General features: G+C 43.0%; 1 protein-coding gene across 7 annotated transcripts in view; it reads left to right on the plus strand.

Moving 5' to 3' along the window:
* The window catches only part of shroom3 (shroom family member 3), a 414,116-nt gene that overhangs the window by 360,880 nt on the left and 28,224 nt on the right, over window positions 1-25,012 (plus strand). For 6 of the 7 annotated variants that reach the window (XM_033024746.1, XM_033024756.1, XM_033024800.1 and 3 more), the window contains 2 exons: window positions 11,848-11,979; window positions 20,327-23,909. In XM_033024746.1, the coding sequence (XP_032880637.1) occupies window positions 11,848-11,979; window positions 20,327-23,909 (3,715 nt within the window). The remainder of the gene's footprint in view (window positions 1-11,847; window positions 11,980-20,326; window positions 23,910-25,012) is intronic. The other variant, XM_033024767.1, reaches the window with a different exon arrangement.

Raw genomic sequence — 25,012 nt, forward strand, 5'->3', positions numbered from 1 at the left:
TGTGCCCTCGACTACTTCGCATCATCAGCTACTGTTAGTGAAAACTGAAGTATAAAGGAGAATACTTAAATCAAATACATAACAGGCTAGCTGTGGGAACTATACTCCCTATGCAGCCCAGTGATAGCTGTTTATGGCTACAAAAGCAAATGGAGATTATCTGTTTTTCTTGGTTTATCTCCCAGCAGGTTTAACTCAGCAGGTCAGGCAACATCACTGGAGAACAGGGATAGCGTCTGAAGCTATCTCAACCTGAAATGTCACCCATTCCTTCTCTCCAGAGATGCTGCCTGAGTTACTCCAGCATTTTGTGTCTAGAGACCAAGTGGACAGAGCATTGGGAGGAGGAGGAGGTGGCGGTGGTTGTATGGGGAGCGGACAAGGACACCACCGACAGCTATAAACAACAGCAGGTGGGAGGGATGGGAGCGCCACGGTGACCAAACGCATCCTGTCATTGGTGGCAGCCCGAGAACAGTGCTGTCCCCAGGGGCTACAACGTGAGCTGCAACAATCGCCCTGTCACCGGATGGTGCGGTGGTTGAGGAAGGGCTCACCTTACGAGGTGGGGTGGGGTTTGAAGCCGGGGCTCTAAACAGCTAGGGAGACAGTGCAAGTTGGGGCTGGTATCGGCAGGTCTGTCCACCATATCTGAAATCCATTATGAAGTGTTACATTAAAATGAGGGGTTATTGTCCTTCAGGAACAGTATAGATTGCATCAAAGGTGCTGTTTTATTTCAAAGATACAGTGCCCTCCATAATGTTTGGAGCAAGGACCCATCATTTATTTATTTGCCTCTGTACTCCACAATTTGAGATTTGTAATAGAAAAAACACATGTGGTTAAAGTGCACATTGTCAGATTATATTAAATGGTATTTTTATACATTTGAGTTTCACCATATAGAAATTACAGCTGTGTTTATACATTGTCCCCCCGTTTCAGGGCACCATAATGTTTGGAACACATGGTTTCACAGATGTTTGTAATTGCTCAGGTATGTTTAAATGCCTCCTTCATGCAGGTATAAGAGAGCTCTCAGCACCTAGTCTTTACTCCAGTCTTTCCATCACCTTTGGAAACTTTTATTGCTGTTTATCAACACGAGGACCAAGTTGTGCCAATGAAAGTCAAAGAAGCCATTTTGAGACTGAGAAATAAGAATAAAACTGTTAAGGGTCGGTCCCACTTGGGCGACCTAATCCACAAGTTCTGGCGAGTTTGCCCTCGACTCCTACTCGTAGCATGGTCGACACGAGGTCGTAGGAGGTCTTGGTAACTCTCCTTCATGCTTGAGAGTGGTCTCTGCGTACTCGAGGCCTCAGCTAGGTTGCGGCGTTTTTTAAAATATGTTAAAAAATGCCCGCGAGTAAAAAAAGGTCGCCATGGAAATAATCGATACTTTTTTTACTCGTTGGTTTAGTCGTACTAGGTCGGCATGTTAGTCATAGGTAATCGAGGGTAGTCGAAGGTAGTCGTAGATAATCTTCAACATAGTCGAAGGGAGGTCGAAGGAGTTCAAAGGAGGTCATCTTCACTCTCCATTATTCGGTGCCCAATTTTCCCGAAGTTAGTCGTGGCTAGTCATAGCTGGTCTTCAACATAGTCGAAGGAGGTCTTCAACATGTCATTTTATCAAACTCTTCTAAACTCGCCTTTAAGGGGTTGTCCCACTGCGGCGACCTAATCCGCAGTTCAGAAGAGTGGCTTCGACCTTCATGCTCGAGGGCATTCGCCTGGAAAGCCTCGAGCTGCAGTGATGAAACCGCGAACCGGGGGGGGGGGGGGGGGGGGGGGAGGGGGGGGGGGGGGAGAGGGGGAGAGAAGGAGTGGAGACAGCCAACTTTTAATAAAGTTTAGCAGGCATTTAACATTACCGTTCGGTTTTCCTTGGTTCTGAAAACTCCAATGAGCCAATTAAAATGCCAGTACAGCAAAGGAGATTGCCTATGGCTACCTCGACTGCCTATAACTACATAGCGACCCCACTCCACTGCACTAAGAGTTCAAAGGACCATGCCGACCAATTTTTCCTCGACCAAACTGAGGCCGCAAGTATGCGGGAACTTCCCTCGAGCATGAAGGAGTTACAGTGACCTCTGAGGACCTCCTAGGACCACATGTCGACCATGCTGCGAGTTTGAATCGAGCGCAAACTCTTCTAAACTCGCAAATTAGGTCCCTGTAGTGGGACAGGCCTTTTAGAGACATCAGCCAAACCTTGGGTTTACCAAAATCAACTGTTTAGAACACCATTAAGAAGAAAGTGAGCACTGTTGAGCTTAGCAATCGCAAAGGGGCTGGCAGGCCAAGGAAGATCTCCACAGCTGATGACAGAAGAATTATCTCTATAATAAAGAAAAATCCTCAAACACCTGTCCGACAGATCAGAAACACTCTTCAGGAGTCAGGTGTGGATTTATCAATGACCACTATCCGCAGAAGACTTCATGGACAGAAATACAGAGGAAAGATGCAAACCACTGGTTAGCCGCAAAAATAGGATGACCAGGTTAGTTTGCCAAGAAGTACTTAAAAGAGCAACTACAGTTCTGGAAAAAGGTCTTGCGGACAGATGAGACGAAGATTAACATATCAGAGTGATGGCAAGAGCAAAGTATGGAGGAGAAAAAGAACTACCCAAGATCCAAAGCATACCACCTAATATGTGAAACACGGTGGTGGGGGTGTTATGGCCTGGGCATGTATGGCTGCTGAAGGTACTGGCTCACTTATTCTCATTGATGATACAACTGCTGATGGTAGTAGCATAATGAATTCTGATGTGTATAGACACATCCTATCTGCTCAAGTTCAAACAAACGCCTCAAAACTCATTTGCCGGTGGTTCATTTTACACAATGATCCCAAACATATACTGCTAAAGCAACAAAGGAGTTTTTTCAGATTCCCAAATGATTTGCTGTACAATCAATATATTATTGTAGACTTTGGAAACAGTTACCTCATAGAGTATTGCAGGTTTTGATGATGTAATTCATTTTTGTTAAACCACTTCCCAAGCAATGAAATGTAGCTTTTTTAAAAGAGATACTTTTAAAAGGTGTTACTTTAACTTTGTTCAGTAATGTAAGATGTGGAAGTGAATTGGCAAGCTTGTTTATCATCTTTCTCAACTTTGATTTATGTTGTTAATGTAATTTAAAAGCCAAAACTGTGTGTCCCCCCCCCCCCCCCTTCACAAAACAATTCTCCAGTTTTGTCTCAACTGGTTGTTTTATATCAAAGTTGGTTCCAAACAGTATGAAAAATAAACTGCCCAAAAATATTTCCTTAATTGCAAAGGCAGTATGCTTATTGCAGTCATGTATGTATCCTCTCTAATACTTAAAAACAATCTTTAGATTTAGTTTGTCACATTCTATTGCAATTGGGTGTGGAGGTTAACCGCTGTGTGATCTTTATCACTTCTTTGACAGCTGACTTCCCAAAGCGGTTAAAAAGCAGAAACTGCCATCAAATGCCCCTATCTTATTTGGAATATTTATGTATCCTGTGAATTTTTGTTCAGAAGATGTTGGTCAAAGCCTTCAGCGTGCTGTGATGCTGAGTCTGTGATTCACAGTAAATTATGGTGCAAGGTTAGGTTCTTGATACATGTGATTGTGTGGGCTCAGCAGGAAATCGGATTTGCAGTGTCTTTAACAAAGCAGCATAAGTAAAGCAAAATCACTACACTTGCTGCTATCCATTTTGATATCTGCTCATGAATAGGAACTGGTACAAGAACTGGATAATATAAACTCTGATACTGCACCGTTGCAGGTCCAGCATTCTTTGAATGCAAGCCAATAACCGTGGAAAAAGCTTGCAATCTTTGAGCTGATCGTGTGGTCTCAAAGAGTAGGGAGAACTTCAAGCGACAAGGAATTTAAAGGATCAGTGACGGAATTGGAACAAGTTGAAATTTCAGCAATTGAAAATAAGAGGTAGGGACAAAGTCAAAAATGGGATCAGTTGGTAGAGGCCACAGTATAATTTTGGTTATTTTGGTGGAGAGAGTGATGTCAAGTATATCCAGCTGGAGTAAGATATATCTGAGACAGAAAAAACAAGCAGAACGGTGAGTAGAGGCAGCTTCATGACCAAAATTGAGAATCACATATAAAATGCTCTTCGGTTAGGAGAACCAGCCAAGTGCACCTGTATAGCGATGTGAAAGGAATTGTGTAAATAAGACAAGAATGTGTAAACATGGATTAGGTGGGGCATGTTAACAGAGGATAGAGAGGAGAAGATAATCAAAAAACTCAAGGTTAAAATCTACCCTGAGATTAAACATTAACTTTCTTGAATACAAGGTGTAGCATTCCAAACAGCAGCTAACCCCAGAGGATTTTGACACCGAATCCCAATAGCATTGCGTAAAAATTGCCCACCCATGTGCATACACAACCAAAGATCTTAGAGCAGAGTACACAACTGAGCTGAGGGATAAGATTTATTTACATTTAGAAGCACGAGGACTGATTAGACTAATCAACATGACATAATGCATGAAAAACCATGAATCACAAAACTGATTGTTGTTTTCAGAGAGAGAGAGAGAGATCTAATAAGCCTGTGGGCAGACCAATAGTATGAGTGACACTAATCTGCACGTACTAGAAGGAATTTACAGAGGCCTATTAATGTACAAACCGGCACATCTTTGGGATGTGGGAGGACACCAACGTGATGCTTGGAATAGAGGTGGTGGGCCAAAAGCTGTGTTTCTGTCCTCCACAACTGCATGACTCTATGCTTAACATAACTTTCTATTTTGCATCCCCTGACAATTTCCAGGATGGCGGGACTGTCATATGTTGATAGAATGGTGCGGCTAGGCTTGTATACTCTGGAATTTAGAAGGATGAGAGGGGATCTTATTGAAACATATAAGATTATTAAGGGATTGGACACGCTAAAGGCAGGAAACGGTTCCCGATGTTGGGGGAGTCCAGAACCAGGGGCCACAGTTTAAGAATAAAGGTTAAGCCATTTAGAATGGAGATGAGAAACTTTTTTACCCAGAGATTTGTGAATATGTGGAATTCTCTTCCTCAGAGGGCAGTGGAGGCCATTTCTCTGGATGCTTTCAAAAGATAGTTAGATAGAGCTCTTAAAGATAGCGATGTCAGGGGATATGGGGAGAAGGCAGGAACGGGGTACTGAATGTGGATGATCAGCCATGATCACAGTGAATGGTGGTGCTGGCTCGAAGGGCTGAATGGCCTACTCCTACACCTATTGTCTATTGAGTGCATCAAAAAACTGCGCAGATGCCATCTGATCAACTGGCAGTCCTTTGAAAGATGGAATCATTTTTATAGTATGGCCCCAGGCTCAGTTCAAACTTTCTGATTTAGAGAAATTAAGGCACATCACCCTTCTTTGATCAGCTTGATGGCAGATATATTTGAGCGAAGCAGTATTAATATTTGGCAAATATTTCAATATTTAACAGGGCGGCTTCCTTCATGCTCAAATGTATAACCAAAGTTAGCAAATGAATTCTTAAGTGAAAGATACAATGTTACTAACAAGATGTTCTGGCTCTTGTTTATTTTAATGGCCCTTTGCAACTGTCTGAATTATCAGTTATCAGTAAATGTAATGTTTCTCCAGTGAAGGTTTTCAGGAAATGCTATGAAGATGTTGTTATGGAAATATGTTACATAGTTGATTAAAGTTGAGTTTCTACTGCTGCTGGTAAGATGAGAAAGGGGAGTTCTACAAAATTCCATTCACCATTGATAAGTCTCACACTAATGAGAGAAGCTAAAACATAGAGATATATATGCCAAAGGTTTTCCTGCACACTTAAGACCCGAGTTTTCCCTGATTCGAACTCGCAGAATATCCGTAGCGGATCCGTAGGAGTTTGTGAATGTCTCGTAGCGGCTCGTACGAGTAACGGTAGGTACTCAGGAAATCCGGTAAACTCGTGATGTTTTTTCAACACTGTGAAAAATGTCCACAAGTAAAAAAATGCTCATGGTGAAAAAAATTCATCTTGGTTCTTGGTTTCTTGATCCTCCAAAATATTCCAAATGGAATTTAAACTACTTTTTACTCGTACGACCCGCTAGGAGACATCCACGAACTCCTACAGACCCGCTACGGACATTCTCCAAGTTCAAATCAGGGGAAAACTCGGGAGAACTCTTGAATTACTTCGTACAGTGGGACAGGCCCTTTACATCGGTGGGATGAGTTACAGATGAAACTGGAGAGAGAGATGACAGAGGAAGAATACCAGCTTTACTGGATTAGAGAGGACTAGTCAGATGAAGAGAGGAAGAAGAATGCCCCAAATTGGCCTGGTAGAGTGTATCAGATCCAAAGGCTGAAAGTTACTGAAACAATGGGGTCTGAACATAGAACATTACAGCACAGCAACAGGCACTTCAGCCCACTATGTCTGCTAAGCTCCATGCCAATTTAAACTGCACATCTGCCTGCCTGTGGTCTACATTCCTCAACTTCCTGCCTGAACATGTGTCTTTCTAGATGCCGTTTAAACATTGCAATCATATCTGCTTCCATCAATTTCCCTGGCAGTGCATTCCAGTCACCCACCACTCTGTGTAAAAACGAATTACCACGTAAATCTCTTTTAATCTTTCATCCTCTCATCTTGAAGCTATGCCCTCTAGTATTTGACATTATTACCCTGAGGAAAAATACTGTATCGACCCTGTCTATACCTGTCATGATGTTATCACTTCTATCAGGTTGCCCCTCTGCCCCGACACTTCAGAGAAAACAATCCAAGTCTGTCCAACCTCACTTTTAGTTCATACCCTCTAATGCAAGCAACATTCTGGTTGAATTTGTAGTGTTCTCTCTCGAGAGAGCATCCACATGCTTCCTGTAATATGGTTACTAGAACTGCACACAATATTCCACATGTGGCCTATCTGATGTTTTATACTGCTGCAACATTTATACTGAAAATTCACCCGATGAAGGCAAGCATACCAAATACCTTCTTTACCATCCTATGTACTGTACTTATTTTGCCAGTTTCGTGCAGGTACAGAGTTGCCCCCATGATCTCTCAGTACATAATGGATTGCGATATACCTTTGTGTCTGCTGAAGTGACTCTTGCACATAATAGTATTGGCAGGCTTTGAAAATCCAAATATGTACTGCTTCGCTTTTCTTTTAGATAAAACTATTGAATACTATCTAGGAAGCTTAAGTCAGTTTAAACACCACTGTCACCACTATTTTCCAAAGGAGGATGCCCCAAATCTCCAGAGTTTTGCAGCTTAGTTTGGATATTTTCTTCACATCTTTGGCTTTGCTACTCGGACCGGAAGCCTCAGAATAAAAGGATGTAACTTTTTGAAAGGAGATGAGGAGGAATTTCTTTAGTCAGAGGGTGATGAATCTGTGGAATTCATTGCCACAAAGGCTGTGGAGACCGTCAATTGATATGTTTAAGGTGGAAATTGACAGATTCATGATTCGTAAGGATGTTGGGTTATGGGGAGAAGACAGGACAACAGGGTTGAGAAGGAAAGATAAATCAGCCATGGTTGAATAGCAGAGGAGACTTGATGGGCCAAATAGCCTAATTCTGTTCCTCCAACATGCACTTACTTAAGAACTCTTTTCCCCTTTGAAGAAACAGGTATTTTGATCATGCGTTTGGCCCAACTTCCTTTCTTTCTATCCTTGTATTTCTTGTCCTTCCTTTCTGGCCCAATAGACTAGTTTCCTTCTGCATATTCACAAAGTAATTTTTAGACCTGGGAGTTGCCCTCCAAGGCAAATATAAAAAAGAGCTTCAAAGGATATCTAAAGATTTCCCTCCATCCCCTTCCACCATTTATGTTCTTATATTCATCATACCATAGATGGAATTAAAATTAATTGTATGAAAATACATTGCAGTTCTTTCACCTTTGTTGAGACACAATCCTACAACTCCCTTCCACACAACATTGTGGGTATACCCATACCTCAAGTACTGCAGCAGTTCAGTAGGCAATAAGGTTCACCACCATCATCTCAAGGGCAATAGGGATGGTCTATTAAATGCCTGCTCATCTTATGAAGCCTACCCTTGAATTAATAACAAATGATTATCGTGCCGCTGCTGCAGTCAAGGGAAGTAGTTTCCATTTCACAATCATGCCATAGCAACAGAATAATTCTCCAGTCGGCCTCAAAGAATTGCATGAGGCTATATAGAGGACATGATCTCACATTGCTTGGTTCTAAGCCTGTGTGCACAATTAAATCCAATGTTGTTTGAAACCAAGGGAGAGAATAAATTGCAAAAAACTAGAACATTTTTTAAAAATAGGTGGCGGAAGCAGCCTCTTAATCGAAAGCAGAGTTTGTGTGTTTCGCCCAGATCTTGGGTGTTCCACTGCAGTGATCATTTGTGTACTTCAGATTGTTTTGATGTTTTGTTCAAGAGGGAGCGCTCACTGCTAACAGTTCAAAACATACAGGAAAATCAGAGGCAAGCAGCAAAGACATGTCCCAATTATCTGTGACCTCTATAATACAACTTTTAAATGTGTGTGGTCCCTACCATTCCTTTGTACGCCAATATTGTATTTTATGACTATGGTACACAAAGGGGAAAAAACACTTCAAAAAGCAAAAGGCATAAATCTACATCCAAAGGCCCCTACCATCTTTTATTTCTGGTGGTCCAGCACATTTCCTTTGGTGGAAATTTATGAGAACATGATTTATTTTAGGAATAATTGTTTAAGTCTGCCAGATTTGTTTAAAAGCAATGTTTTTCAGTTGTCACGTTGAAGGTTCATGGTCTATGGAGAAGAATGACTACTGATTAATCTGTTTTCCAAAAGTACATCTATATGGACATTGGAAGGGGAGAATGTCAAATAAGGCCAAGATGTTCATGATAGATAACTGCCTGATACAGGGGTCGCTACTACCCTTCTTGGGCAGTAGCACAACTTGGTATTACAATACAATACCATTTATTGTCAATTGAACTTCAATTGAAGTTCAAACAAAATTTAGTTTCTGCAGTCATACAACAAGAAAAAAACCCAAGACACACAATTAACACAAACATCTATCACAGTGAATCTCCTCCTCACTGTGATGGAAGGCAAAGTCATTGTCTCTCCCGTTTTCCATTCTTCTCCCGATGTTGATCACATCACCAAGTGTACATGGTGTATTGTGTTGATCACCAAGTGTACATCTCTCCATAAAAACACTTTCATTGTGTTTGTAACAGGGGCTAGGACTCAGTACTGTTCATTTTTCCTTCCTTCATGAATGGCCAGCTTGGTGACAGTGCTGATTAAATTGGTTCTAGCTCAGAAGTGTTTGATTAGAAGATTAAAGATGATGACATTACATGAAGTATGTTAGAGACACATGAGGCTGCAGATGCTACTGGAACCTCGTGTAGAACACAAGGTGCTGTAGTAACTCAGCAGGTTAAGCAGCATCTCTGGAGGACTTGGATAGGTGACATTTTGGGTTGGGACCCTACTTTAGACTCTTTTTTTTTTTTTTACAATACAATTCAATTTATTGTCATTTGGACCCCTTGAGGTCCAAACGAAATGTTGTTTCTGCAGCCATACATTACAAAACAAAAAGACCCGAGACACAACACAGTTTACACAAACATCCATCACATCGTTGTGATGGAAGGCAAAAAAAATGTATCTCTCCACTGCACTCTCCCCCCTGATGTCAGAGTCAGAGAAGGGTCCCAACCTGTAGCAACATCCATCGATATCCTCCAGAGACGCTGCCTAACCTGCTGAGTTACTGCAGTACTTTGTGTTCTATTAAAGATGAGTTTAGTTTAGAGACACAGTGCGGAAACAGGCTCTTCGGCCCACTGGGTCCGTGCCGACCAGCGATCCCCGCACATTAACACTATTCTACACCCACTGGGAACAATTTTGTTTTTTACATTTACCAAGCCAATAAACCTACAAACCTGTATGTCTTTGAAGTGTGGGAGAAAACCGAAGATCTCGGAGAAACGCCACGCAGGTCACGGGGAGAACATACAAACTCCGTACGGACAGCATCCATAGTCGGGATCAAACACGGGTATCCGGCGCTGCATTCGCTGTAAGGCAGCAACTCTACCGCTGCGGCACCGTGCCGCTATTATGCTGACTATTTTTGTATAGATGCTGACTATTTTGTAAAGATGCTGACTATTTTTGTATAGTTCAATAACTATACTTCAAATACATTGCCACAGAAAAATATTTTAAGATCCTGGCTTTTAAGAAGCCAGTAGTCAGAGAGTTAAATGATTTATCAACTTTTAAATAAATCAGGCATGTGGTTTATTCTTAGTACCCCAAACTTTCATCTTACCTGAGAGTTAATTTCTGTTCTAGATCAAAAGTATTTCCATGTTATTATCACAATCTCTGATCTGAATTATCAACCTATAAATTTAATGTACTGTTTCGGAGCACTTGCTGAGTCTAGCCACTAAATCCACAAATTATTCAAACAAAGTTCAATCGCTCCTTTTCTCATTATTAATAAAGTAAAATTCAAAAAGCTATCATGCCCAAATTACATTTTCTTTAGAAACTACAAAGGAGAGCTAAAAATGATGTTGTAAATTGATTTGAATTATGTGATTAATGTGCTTTCTTTCTTTCATTGATTATGTCCACACAGTGCAGTTCTCTCTTCAAAAGTAAAATCTGCAGGACAAATAGCATATTAGACTCCTTTACTGACCATTAGCTGACGTTCCATTGCACACTTTGTTGCTATTAAGTAAGCAAGCTGTGGCTTATAACACTATATATTGGTTGAAAACTGATTATCTATGCAAGATTTCATTGGCATTTGTACTTTCCCAACTTGGCTGCTGTTGTCAAACATTACCAACCGTGTCTATCGCTCAAAAGTACTTTTCTGGCTGTAAAGTGTTTTGGAAATGGCCAGAAATGCGGTGTGTAAAGGCAAGTTTTTTCCTGTATACTTTTTTATCACATCTGAAGTGGTATTCACCATGACTGACAGTTTTATTTAAAAATAAATAATGCCTGCGATCTAGCGTTGCGAATAGTTGGCAGTAACTGGAATTTTTCCTTTACGATGAATCACCATCTGATGTCAGTCAAGATCAAAAACATCCCAGCAGGGGAATTATAGAGTGGTTCCCATATTTGACTGCCTTATGGCAACTTTACTCCTTGTCTGATGGGACTTTTAGCTGTCCAGTCATTCACTCTGAATATCAGCTAATTTTAGCAATCTTCAGTGTTGTCTTTAATTTGACTACTGAATTTAAGAAATGAGAACCAACATAACAGGTTTGTGACAAAGCAAGCAATAATTAGACAATTTCAAACACTTTACAGTTTGAGAATCAGGTGGAGATTTCTATATACGAGTTGTTTTTCTTATTGGAGTTTCTATACTGTTCTTATTGTTACTATGAACCATGACTGGAAGTGGAGCAGATAATCACTCTCCTAGGGAATGAGGCATCCTGTTTATATGGAACTGGAGATGGAACTTCATTTGGTTTACACCACTTTTAAAATGAAGAATGCACTGTGACATGTTTATCAGCAAACATTAAACCTGACTTGGTAAATGAAAGCAGGACTATTTCAAAACATTACACCTGCGTAATTTCCTTAAGTTCTTTCAGAAAAATTCCCTCTGCTGAACTGGTGTTTGTCAAAGAGCTCAGGGAGAAGTTTCTGTTGGTTTATCCACAAATATATAAGTTAACGTGAAGGTGGAATGTATTCATTGCTCATCATGTAAAAAGCAAAACTCTGTTTAATGAACACAATGTCTTATTCTAAAGCAACATTTTGATTTGCCTCCACAGGCGGACTGAACCCACAGCCCGACCTCACTCCTGGCATTCTACAAAATTAGCGGAAAACCAACCGGATTCAAGCATGATGCAAATATCTCAGGGCACGATCAGCACTCCTTGGCATCAAACTTACCATTCCAGGTTAGTATGGGGTCCAGTTCGTTACCATGGCAACAGAAGAATCTGCTGTTTTCTTCTGTCCCACAAAACCTGCTTGAATAAATATCAAATTATCTTCAAAACAGATTTAATCCTATTCCACATGCTGTACTGGATTGGCAACCTCTGGTTCCACCCATAAAAGAGAATCAGCTTGAAGAAATGATTAGTTATTTATCTTACTTTCGCCACTCAGATATTCACAGTCAATTTACATTGATAGATTTTGAAGTTTCAGAGAATCCTACATTACTATTTGTAAATTATGTAGTCAGTGAACTTAAAACCTTATCCTTTCTACTTTAGGGACATTCTCCTCAAGTGCTGACGTGGAGAAGGTCCATAAAGACAATATATTTTCTAAATAGATAAAAGGCTTTTGTCTTTTCCCTAATAAAGGGACGTATTGTAGAAATAATTATATGTCAATTACCTGAGAATTAAAATACCTTATCAGCATGGGGACTGGCCTCATACTGATTAATGCATTGCTTTGGTCAGCAGAGATTATGAGAAAAGGAATAGGAGAGGATGTAGGATGATGTTTAATTAGATGCTGTAATGGCTCTGGTAGAGAAAATAGCCTTTTCCTTGCATGATCTTGCAGTGTAATTTATTAATTTATATTGCTGTGTTGACCTTTATTTCTATCCCACCACTGATTCAACTGTGCATGTTTACCACGGGTCTAGTTTCTTTAGAATAGATTATAATTACAAGTAGAGTGGCCATCCTCATTCTAAATTTCAGGAATTGTCATTTTGAATTCCAGACATATCTCCAGCATTTCCTCACTGCTTCTGATTTCTTTCCTCTCAATCTACAGAATGTGTCCATTCCTTTCTAATTACATGTTATTAACCTGAAAGCTGAGCCTTGTTGCAGAAGACATAGAAGGAAATTAAAGGGGAAAATAAACTCTTGAATTTTAAGATCTTATAGGTTATACATGTAGCAACGCTAGATTTTTTTTCTTCTATTTTTTGTTAAAGTGTGCCACTTTAACAAAAAATAGAATAAGGTGTAAACCATTTAGAACGGAGACGAGGAAACGCTTGGTCTCACAAAGAGTTGTGACTGTGGAATTCTCTGCCTCAGAGGGCGGTGGAGGCCGGTTCTCTGGATACTTTCAAGAGAGAGCTAGATAGGGCTCTTAAAGATAGTAGACTCAGGGGATATGGGGAGAAGGCAGGAGCGGGGTACTGATTGGGGATGATCAGCCATGATCACATTGAATGGCGGTGCTGGCTCGAAGGGCGGAGTGGCCTACTCCTGCACTTATTGTCTATTGTCACTACAGTTTAACTAAAGTTGCACTTTAAATGTCTGATTATTCCTAGCCATTGCAAGAAATTAATTAAGGTCAAAATAGACACAAAATGTGAGTAACCGTGTGTCAGGCATTTCTGGAGAACATGGATAGGTGATGTTTCAGGTCAGGATCCTCCTTCAGGATCGTGGTGAGACCACACCTGGAGTATTGCGTAAAGTTTTGGTCTCCTAATCTGAGGAAAGACATTCTTGCCATAGAGGGAGTACAGAGAAGGTTCACCAGACTGATTCCTGGGATGTCAGGACTTTCATATGAAGAAAGACTGGATAGACTCGGCTTGTACTCGCTAGAATTTAGAAGATTGAGGGGGGATCTTATAGAAACTTACAAAATTCTTAAGGGGTTGGACAGGCTAGATGCAGGAAGATTGTTCCCGATGTTGGGGAAGTGCAGAACAAGGGGTCACAGTTTAAGGATAAGGGGGAAATCTTTTAGGACCGAGATGAGGAAAACATTTTTCACACAGAGAGTGGTGAATCTCTGGAATTCTCTGCCACAGAAGGTAGTTGAGGCCAGTTCATTGGCTATATTTAAGAGGGAGTTAGATGTGGCCCTTGTGGCTAAAGGGATCAGGGGGTATGGAGAGAAGGCAGGTACAGGATACTAAGTTGGATGATCAGCCATGATCATATTGAATGACGGTGCAGGCTCGAAGGGCCGAATGGCCTACTCCTGCACCTATTTTCTATGTTTCAGACTGATTGTGGGGGGGGGGGGGGGGGAAGGGAGTGAAAGCTGGAAGGGTGTTGTGGGCAGCACAAGCTGGGCTAGTGATAGGTGGATACAGGTGACGGGGGTGTTGATAGGCAGATGGTTGGACAAAGGCCAGGAATGAAAAGACAAGTGGTGTGAGATAAGGCTAGAAGAGGTATCAATTATGAAGCCAGAGAAAGGAATAGAGGGGGAAGGGGAGAAACGGGTGCGCACCCAGGTGAGAGGACACACGGAGGGTGGGAGGAAGAGCACCTTGTATTCCGCTTGGATAGCTTACAACCCAGTGGTATGAACATTAAATTCTCTAACTTTAGGGAAACATTCTATTACCCACACCCCCATCCCCCTCTGAGTTACTCCAGCACTTTGTGACTTTATTTTTATAAACCAACCGATTCTCTTAATTTAGGTCAAGTTGTTATATCCTTTAGGAAGTTAACTGGCTTTGTAATGCATTTCTTATTAGCATTAAAAAAAATATGCGTTATCTGGTTCTATGCCGATACATAACAACAAGAGGCAGTACTATCTCGCACCTATAGCTGAGAAGTGCTATTTGAAATCTAAATAATGCAAAAATAAATGACCTCTTATTCAGGTTGTAGCTTCTACCAGTGCAGTTTCAATTTTCTTTGCCTTTCTTACAGAAAACAACTGTCTCCTATGCTGTCCGGAACTCTTCTGCTAAAACTGTTTGGCACAAGCTTCACATTTTTAATCGATTAGTTAAATGCCCAACAGTGTTTGCTAAGGCACAGCCTGATAACATTGTTGTATTGCATTCGTTGACAAATATTTGAACCCATGCACTTGCCAAATCATTTATTACCCACTGTATACTACACTGGTACCTTGTTGTAATGTTAGTTTGCAGCATTCATGGTAGTCACAGGTGTAAACTAGTTGAGTCATGGTGGTCTTACGTAATTCCGCAGGATCAGAAATTATTTGATTTTGCTACAGTTCTGTGGGTTCCGAGGTGGACGAGGAGTTTACCTTGGATACCCAAGCTCTGCACAGATGAGACAGGAGATACTTGACTGAGGGGAGGGTAGTTTGAGAGGTGGCTTGCTCATTCCCATGTCTACTCTGCTTCAATGCATTCCTGACAAATACTCTGAAAGATCTCAAGGGGTTTCCAAAACTTGATTCTTCATTTTTGAGGGGTCTTGGGCCAGGGATGACTTACACAAGTCATAGGAATGTTACATTTTTCCAAGGAGGCTTTGAGAACCTCTTTGAATCATTTTTTCCTGAATTTGATACACTCAGCCCTTTCAATAATCTGACGTCGGGCATACAAATTACACGCCTGTCCATCCGAGCCAGCTGACTCCAACTAGGGATGTTGATCTGCAAGAGCCCTGATGTTGGTTTGGTTTTCCTGTCAGTAGATATAAAGGATTTTGTGGAGACAGAGTTGGTGATATCTCTCTAGGCCTTTAGAGGTGCCTGCTGTTCGTCCGTATCTTAGACTTATACAAAGAGGCAGGGAATTAGCACACCAGAAGCTTAAGGCTCAGTTTGAGTTCTTGATCTTCAAATACTTCCCCTCAGATGGCTAATGTCAGTGCTGGCAAACTGAAGGCAAGGGTGAATTCTGTAATCAAACTCTGCCTTCACTGAGAGGTGGCTCCTGAAACAGGGGAAGAAGTGCTTCTTGTCGTGAACCTTTATTGTTGTGGTCAATGTTGTATAGTGGCGAACGATTGCTACAGAATCTTTGTTTTGCTACTATTAATTCTAAAGTCTATTCTCTTGCCTGCGTTAGTGAGCAAGTCAACAAGTCAATAATCCTCTCTTGTACAGATATGTAATGTCAACTGTATACTGCAGCCTGATGACTGAAGTGGGAATGATCTTGGAATGGAGGCAACATAGGTTGATCAGTTTCACTTTGACCATGTAGCTTTATTATTTTCCAGTGGGAAGTTTTTGAAGGCGAGGTGTAGCTTTGAGAAAAGCATTAGATAATGACACAGCCTTGCTTGACAGGCTTGCACTGAAACCGGATGTGTTGTGGACCTGTTGGTTTGACCGTTCACAAAGTTCATCGCCTTCCCATATCTGCTTCTAGACAGCTATTGGAGAAAAATTAATAAAGTTATCCAAGCATAGGTAGGTGACCAAGAAATAAATGCAAGGTGATAAGTTTTTTTTTACATGTTGAGGTATATAAATATTTAACCACAAAAATAAGCAAACAGCAATAAGAAATCTATTTTTTAAATTAATTCAAATCCTTGTTGACTTTCAATTTAATACTCATTTTGAACAAAATTACAAGCAAAGATTAAAATATTTTCCACTATTAACTGATAAAAACCAGTGTGGTGGCAGGATCTTGAGGACTTTGATCCATAATGTCACTGAGTTAAGTTTCAGCATCGTATTCCCCAATGGCTTTTCTAGTGGCAATCTGGAGTTGTCTTCATTAAAAGCCTGTGTAAGCTGGGTCAGATCAAACTTTCAGGAATGAGATTGATGGATCTTTGTTGAATTTAGATATTAAAGGATGTAGAACAAAGGCAGGAAATTGCAATTGAAGTGCAGATCAGATCAGGTCTGATCTCGCCAAGTCTAATTTGTTGTCATATGCACCAGTACAGTTATGATGGAAATCTTGCTTGTAGCATCATCAAAGACATACAAGACTCAGACAACACAAAACTATAAATGACACAAATTAGACAGTGGGGAAAAAAAAGACCATGCCAAAAAACAAGACATTAGTACAAATCTCAATCAGAAAACAAGTCCATGATAGTGTAAGAGGCAGTCTGTATTGCTTTTTTACTGAGGAAGGCTTAGAGTTGAGCAGGCTGGTTGTAGGAAAGTAGCTCTCCAAAGTCTGTAATCAATTTAGTGCTTCCCAAGTCGATGCCCATTCATACCAATCAGAGGATTACAAGGTTGAATTTACAAAGTATAAGGATATACGAAGCCACTGGACCAGTGCCCATGTGGACAATAATGACACAAATATCTTCTTGGCCTCCTGTCATCCTCCCCCTTTCTCTGTGTTGTCAAGGCTCCTTGACCAACATCCAGTTGTGAATGAGCTTGAACTCGCACAATCTGAAAATTAGAAAGGTCTAAATTGTCTTTAGATCATGCTGTAAACTCTGCTCCCTTATCAGTTTCCATCTTCCTGTCTTGTTGCATCCTTTGTAACCACTTTTGACTGAAGCTTTCTGATGTGACCACTTTGTATCCCTTCTTCAAACATGACAATTGCAGAGCTCCCCTAGGTAGCCTTCCCTTACTAATCCTCCAAAAATGTTTGATCATTGAAAATTGCTACCCACGTCCTGACCACCAACCGCTGCTCCCCTCAGACTTCCATTTCCCTTTCATCCCCCTTTCCTCTTCACCCATATCCACCCCCCACCCCGCCCATTGCTTTACATTTCACTCCTCTTTCCTTATCTGACACCCTTTTGTCTCCTTTTCACCTCTAGCCATTATGCCCCTGCCTCTCACATGTATTCACCTATTACTTGCCAGACCTTTCTCACCCCATCTCTCTTTTCCAGCTTTCTTCCCCCCCCCCCCCCAAATTCTACTCAGTCTGAAGAAGGGTCTCAACCTGAAATGTCACCTGTCCATTCCCTTCACAAAGGCTGCTTAGCCCCAATTTCCTCCAACACTTAGATTTTGGCTCAAGATTCAAGCATCTATTGTCTTTTATGTCCCTATTTTCCTGCTTACTTATCCCCAGCTACAAATTCCCAATGTTCTTTTTGCCATCTCTTTCTCTTTTGAACTTGTTTAAAACCTACCTCAGCAACTAAGTTTATTTAAGTCTGTTATTTGAAATTAGTATCAAATCTTTAGTCACAGTTCTTGTAGTCTTATTATGCATATCATGTCCTGCAGACTGGAACTTGCCCATTTTAATTATCACCAGCACCATCCCTTCATCCTTTAAACATCCCCTCTAAATACAAAACATGGGAAAGCAGGATTTAGTTACTATGCAACAAATAGCTGGAATAAACTTCCTGAAGATTTAAGACTTGCCTCAACTTTGACCACTTTTAAAATAAGACTGAAAACTTTTATGTTTACTTTAGCTTTCAGCTAAATCTTAACTATATTGCACTTTTAACGTTTGAACTTTTTATAATGCATTTTTAATTTTGCTTTTCTTTTAATTCTTCAATTTTATTTCATTTTATTATATGACATGTTTTTATGTGAAGCACTTTGAGTCTGCCTCGTGTATGAAATGTGCTATATAAATAAAGTTGCCTTGCCTTGCCTTGCCTAAATCCATCTCTCGTCACACTTCCAATGGTGTGCATCCCAATATTTCCATTGAGCCTCTATTCCCCACAAGCCAGACTGCCAAAGGACTTAGTCTGAAGAAGGGTTTCGGCCCGAAACGTACCTATTTCCTTCGCTCCATAGATGCTGCTGCACCCGCTGAGTTTCTCCAGCATTTTTGTGTACCTATGTTCAACTTTATACTGTTCCACAAAGGTCTTATTTTAATTCCTCTTTTATGTCATCACTTCCTTACAAAAGGCTATAGTTACTATATTTACCACTAAACAAACTAAAACTCATACAAGTACTTTGGGTGCTGCTCAGATTGCAAGGTTTTGTTTTGTCGCATAGGCATCTGAGTTGCTATTACGTTTGACAACCAGTGATGTCATCCGTTGCTGGGCATATGCAGCTTAGAGAAAGTGATTCCGAGGTAACATTTGGTTTCTAATTGCACAGTGCTGGGTCTGGAATTACTCCACTCCTCCATTCACTGTGGAATTAAATGAAGTGAGCTTTTTATTCCACCTTCTATGGAATCTTTGTAACTTTCAAATGTTTATGCATATCTCTGTAGTTTGAGTAGGACCAACAAGCAGGCATTTAATCTGAATCATTTGCTCTGCCACTTACATTCTATATTGAAGTGTGTGGATGGGGCTATGTTAATCTGCCAAATCCATTCCAGATTTAAGTAGCTATTACGCACCAAGGCAGTTTGATAGAAACATATAACACTGGGAATATCACACTCTGAATATCCCAGTGTCTCTTACTTAATTGGAAAATCGGATAAAATAAATAGAGGAAGCAATGATGGATGTATTATACGAATTAGGACAAAAATCCAATCTAAATGAATTCCAGTGAAGAAGAATAACTTGCCATAAATGGGAGAGATGAACGGAAACATTAGAAGATTGAATAATATGGAATGATCTATTAGGTTGGTATTGGTCACAAGGATAGAGGGATTTGAAGTAAAATTCTTTGGAAAAATGATAAACATATGTCGACACAAATGGGGAGGCAAGTCCAGCAAAATTAACGAGACTATTTATTTGGTAAAGAAATTGAAGGAAATGAAAAATTGCAGCGGATTTGTATCGAAATGATAGTGTACAGTAATCAAGATAAATACGTCTTCAAGTGAAGGAAACCCAGAGGATGGAAAACACTGAAAAACATCACATTTTTAATCAGTCCTCATTTTAAAGTCATATATTTCTTGCTGCTTATTTTTTTACATTTCCATTATTGATTCTTATGTATACACTTAAACATTGCCAATACAAAGTCATTACGGTGTGCACTTTTCCCATAAGTAGTGCCGCAGCATATCCACAGTTGGGAGGGTGTAATTACCATCTCATGAGTTCAGGCATTGACTCGCATTGACCATTATAAACATGTTGTATAACGAAAGATAATGAGCAAGTGTACAACACTCTATTGATGATTGTCGCTGTCTTTGGTTCTGGTCTTTAATGTTACTTATCACTTAAAAATTAAATACTAATTTCTGTTGTGTAAATAGTAAAGACATAAAGGTTGGGATGTTTTGATAGATACTGCCTCATTATTAGTTGTTAAGTTGTTAGACTTTAATGGAAATCTGTGGTTTTTAATGAAGATATTCTTAATGAGAGAGTTCTTTTAAATGCAACCATGGATCAGTTTCACTAATGTAACATTGAGCAAACCATTCAATGGTTCTTCCAGCGTTCTGTTTTTTTATCACGTTTGATTCAGGGATGGGCAATGACTGCTGGTATTGCCCACATGCTGTGAATGAGTAGCCAAAGCTAAATAGACAAAGCTATATTAGCACGAGATGTGGAGTAAACTGCAAATGTAAGTTATGAGCTTTGCCTTCAAATCCAGACTTCATTACATGTGTTGACTTACAGGATATACTCTGGACATTAAGATGGTGTTTATTATATTTGAATTTGCCCATATTATCAATGACTGTCTTTGATGCAGTGTTCCTTTCTTGTGTCTCACCAGTTCTTCTACCAGTGACCTCTCAGGCTACGATCATGGATATCTAAGGAGGAGTCCTGATCAGTATAGTTCAAGAGGGAGCATGGAAAGTCTGGACCATACCAATCTTCCGTACCACTCTTGCAATCTCTCGCCTGCCAAATCCACCAACAGTATCGATCAGCTTTCTCATCATCACAGCAAAAGGGACTCTGCCTACAGCTCTTTCTCTACAAGTTCCAGCATTCCTGAATATCCAGCTCCAACCTTCCGCAATGAACGTTCCTATTCCATGGAAAACATGCCTTCTAGGAATAGTCTACACGAAGGAATCAGACAGGCTGATATAAAGTATGTAAAGACAGTCTATGACTCCCACAGGGGAATATCCGAGGAACGCGAGGTCAGCTGTCCTTCAACAATAAAAGCATCCAATGGTCGATCCCTGACAGGCTATTACAAGCCCTCCAGTGGCAATAGACACAGTATTGGTCCAGTGTGGAATAACCCAGGCAGGGGCTCTCTTGAGCCGGACAATAAAGCTCCCCCTCTTCCTCCGACCCGCAGTGACAGCTTCATGGCAATTCGAGGCCACGACAAGCCTACCTCCTGGTCGAGTTTGGATGGACAGAGCAAGCCTGCTCGACCTCAGCAAAAAGCAGCGTGGTCTCACCCTACCAACGCAGGCTCTGGTGGACAAGCTCATCTGCTGAAGCCTCAATTTGTAGAAGGACAACTCAACACAGTGATGGAGAAGAGTCCCGAAAGTAGCCCAGTTACTCAACCCAAGCACACTTACATTCAGACGCCACAGCCAGGTCAACCCATGCTACCAACTGGAATTTATCCTGTGCCCCAACCTGAACCACGATATGCACAGGTGCCAACAAACAACAGCAATTTAATGCTTCAAAGCAACAATAATGGGTTATTGTACCCTGCCCTAAGTAGAGAAAGTACACTCAGTGGTCAAAATTCAACTGAAAGGACTAAATGTGCTCCGTGCAATGTTGAGGAAAGCAAAATCCAAAGCATTGGCAATAAGTCTGGTCTTTATAAACCCAATGCTGCACTTGATTCTGACAAGAAATACGAGGTGGCTTTAGAGAACACACAGAGTCAATATGGTCACTATGAGGTACATGTCTTCCCTGACACTGAATCAGGGTTGCCTGTTGGGCACCAGTCCTGTGCAAATACATCAACAGTTGTCAGCGCCAGTCCAATTGATGCACAGTATTCTTGTGTAAATAGCAAACAGCCACAACCCCAGCAAAGAATGAAAAGCAGTGAGAAAGATTTGTCTTCACATCAAGCAGAGAGCAGGCAAGGAAAAGACCAAATGGATGGAGAGTCTTATCAGTGGAGAACAGAACAGGAAAATCAGTCACCTTGGATGCAGGATGGAGACTGCCAGAGCTCTCCTTTCAGGCAGAACCAACAAGAGAGTAAAATGGTTCACTGCAAGCAACAAAATGTGGATGCAAAAATCTCACAACAATGGGAAAGTTACAGTGACAGCAGAGTATCCCAAAAGTTGGACCAGGACAGGAAAGAGCAGGTCTCTGACCACTGGGGAAACCACGGAAAGCAACAGTGCCCTAAACGCTACAGTGAAATTGTCAACACTGTTCAGTCAAAGTTTCAGGAACAGAGCCAGTACCAAGAGCAGCACGGTGTACCAGATGCTGGGAGGAATCGGTACAGTTCGAGCAGTACCCAAAGTTCCCAGAGTGGGCATTTTGCAAAAGCTGAAATGAGCAAACGCTCCTCTGTTCTGGAAGCCGTCAACATGATTGAACAACGTGAACAGGACGAGAGAGCTCCGAATCCACGAGGATATCACCTGGGTTCACACCCGGCCAGGTTCAGCCAGTCCAGCTCGAGGAACTCACTAAACAGCCTGGATGAACCCAGGAGCAGGGTTGCTGACACCCAGCCGGCGAGGCAGCCACCAGCCGCGATGATGAACCTGATAACTGCAGACAAGACTCCCATCCTTCACCACCTGACCTGTGAGAGTAGAGATGCGATTTATCGGTCAGAGGATCCAAGGCGTGAGGACAGAGAGTTGCAATTCCCTGTTAAACCCGCTCAACGGAACGACAGAACCCCGATCCCCATTGCAAACAAGGGCCCCCAGCTCACCAAGAGCAGAAGCTCCCTCCAGCTGATGGAGAAAGGGGAGAAGGACACATTCTGTGAAGACGACCTTTCGAGTTCTCCACCTGACAACGCGTTCAACCGAGCCTACAGGAACAGCCTGAAGGACGCTCAGAGCAAGGTGCTGCGGGCCACTTCATTCCGCCGCAAGGACCTGGACCTGACGCCTCCCTACATGGGCAAGAACAAGAGCAATCCCAGGGCCGGGGAGCGGCCCGCCTCGGCGCACGTGGGCTCTGCCTCCCAGGCCCGGCTCTGGCACGCGCTGCAGGAGCGGCAGTGCGTCACGCCGACGGAGGGCCACGTGCGCCCGGTGTCCCTGGAGCCGCGTCACAGCGTGGGTCACGTGTCCCAGGTGAGGGCGGAGCCGCGTCACAGCGAGGGTCACGTGGGCCCGATGTCCCAAGAGTCGCGTCACAGCGAGGGTCACGTGGGCCCGATGTCCCAAGAGTCGCGTCACAGCGAGGGTCACGTGCCCCAGGTGAGGGCGGAGCCGCGTCACAGCGAGGGTCACGTGGGCCCGGTGAGAGTGGAGCCGCGTCACAGCGAGGGTCACGTGCCCCAGGTGAGGGTGGAGCCGCGTCAGAGCGAGGGTCACGTGCCCCAGGTGAGGGTGGAGCCGCGTCAGAGCGAGGGTCACGTGCCCCAGGTGAGGGTGGAGCCGCGTCACAGCGAGGGCCACGTGCCCCAGGTGAGGGAGGAGCCGCGGCAGGTGGCCGCTGCCGCCGCCGGTCCCGGTCCCGATCTCCATCACCATCAGCATCAGGTGGGTCGCATCGGGGGCCGGCGGCGGCTGACGGCCGAGCAGAAAAAGCGCTCGTACTCGGAGCCCGAGAAGATCAACGAGGTGGGCGTGAGCGACGAGCAGCGCAAGGAGCGCACCTTCACCTTCCCCGAGGCGGCCGAGCTGAGGTCGGTGGCCGACAGGAGGAGGCTGTTCGAGCGCGATGGCCGCACCGTGTCCACCGTCAACCTGTCCCGGCCTGAGCTGAAGCAGCTGCAGCAGAGCGCACTCGCCGACTACATCCAACGCAAGACGGGCCGCAGGCCGCAGCTGCCCGAGCCCCCCGGCCCGGATAACCACAGCCTCAGCTCCTGCTCCACCAGCCTCAGCTCGCTGCTGGAGCCCGGCGTCCCCGTCCCCGTTGCCCTCGCAGGCCCGCCGCCGCCACACCAGCCCCACCAGCCCCGGGCCAGCGTGGTGGAGAGGCGCTACGGCTCTGAGTTAACGCTGAATAAAACGCCGCCTCACGACCTGGTGCGGCCTCCCCGCCACGGCCGGCAAGTCCCGGGCCAGGAGCAGCCTCCCTTCGACAGGCCCTCGTCCGCCAGGAACTCCGGCAAGTTCGCGTCCGCCGACAACTTGCTGCAGCAGAGGGCCGACCACCCCGTCGCCGTCCACGTCCGTTCCAGGTCTTCGCCCTCCACTGATATGGTCTCTCAGGTGGGTGCTCGGCGGCGGAGACTGAATGGTTTTGCTGGTACTGCGACGAGCTCGTCCCGTCAGTCACTCTGTCAGGGAGGGCCCCATCAACACCTCCCCGGGGATGCAGTCGTAGTGACAGTAACCCTCCTATATGACATCTCTCTCAACCGATCACAGCTTCCCGGCTGTTATCCCTCATGTCAAGTTCAGCTTATAGCCATATGCACGTATGGTGAGGTACAGATACAGTGAAAAAAAAAGGCTGCAGTATCAGGAGCCAACACAAAACCACAACATTTTGCATATATTCTATCATTTCCACAGAACAGTGAAAAAAAAAGCATTGTAGGGGAAAAACAAGTTATACATGCAAAAATACACGATTAGAAATGCAAGTCAAATAGACAATAGGTGCAGGAATAGGCCATTCAGCCCTTCGAGCCAGCACCGCCATTGAATGTGATCATGGCTAATCATCCCCAATCAGTACTACGTTCCTGCCTTCTCCCCATATCCCCTGACGCTGCTATTTTTAAGAGCCCTATCTAGCTCTCTCTTGAAAGTATCCAGAGGCAGAGAATTCCACACTCACCACTCTCTGTGAGAAAAAGTGTTTCCTCGTCTCCGATCTAAATGGCTTACCCCTTATTCTTAAACTGTGGCCCCTGGTTCTGGACTCCCCCAACATCGGGAACATGTTTCCTGCCTCTAGCGTGTCCAAACCCTTAACAATCTTATATCTTTCAATGAGATGCCCTCTCATCCTTCTAAACTCCAGAGTGTACAAGCCCAGCTGCTCCATTCTCAAGTCGCCATTGGAGGTAGGATTAGGATCGTGTGGGTTTGTTCATAAACTTGATAGTTGTAGGAAAGTAGCTCTTAATGAATGAACAAATAATACTTTATTATCACATGTTACGTGTCACTGTGAAATTCTTTGTTTTCTATACCATACACAAAGTATGTAAAGAGTCACCACATATAGGCCGTTGACAAAGTTACAAAGTGTTCAATGTAGTCCCAATGGTCCTTCTTTGATCTCGGTCCCCACCCCCCACCCCCACACTGGGTCGCTCATTATTATCGGCGGCTCCCCCACACTAAGGCCCTTGAACCTGATG

This window comes from Amblyraja radiata, chromosome 1 (assembly GCF_010909765.2).
Source record: "Amblyraja radiata isolate CabotCenter1 chromosome 1, sAmbRad1.1.pri, whole genome shotgun sequence".
Classification (NCBI taxonomy): domain Eukaryota; kingdom Metazoa; phylum Chordata; class Chondrichthyes; order Rajiformes; family Rajidae; genus Amblyraja; species Amblyraja radiata.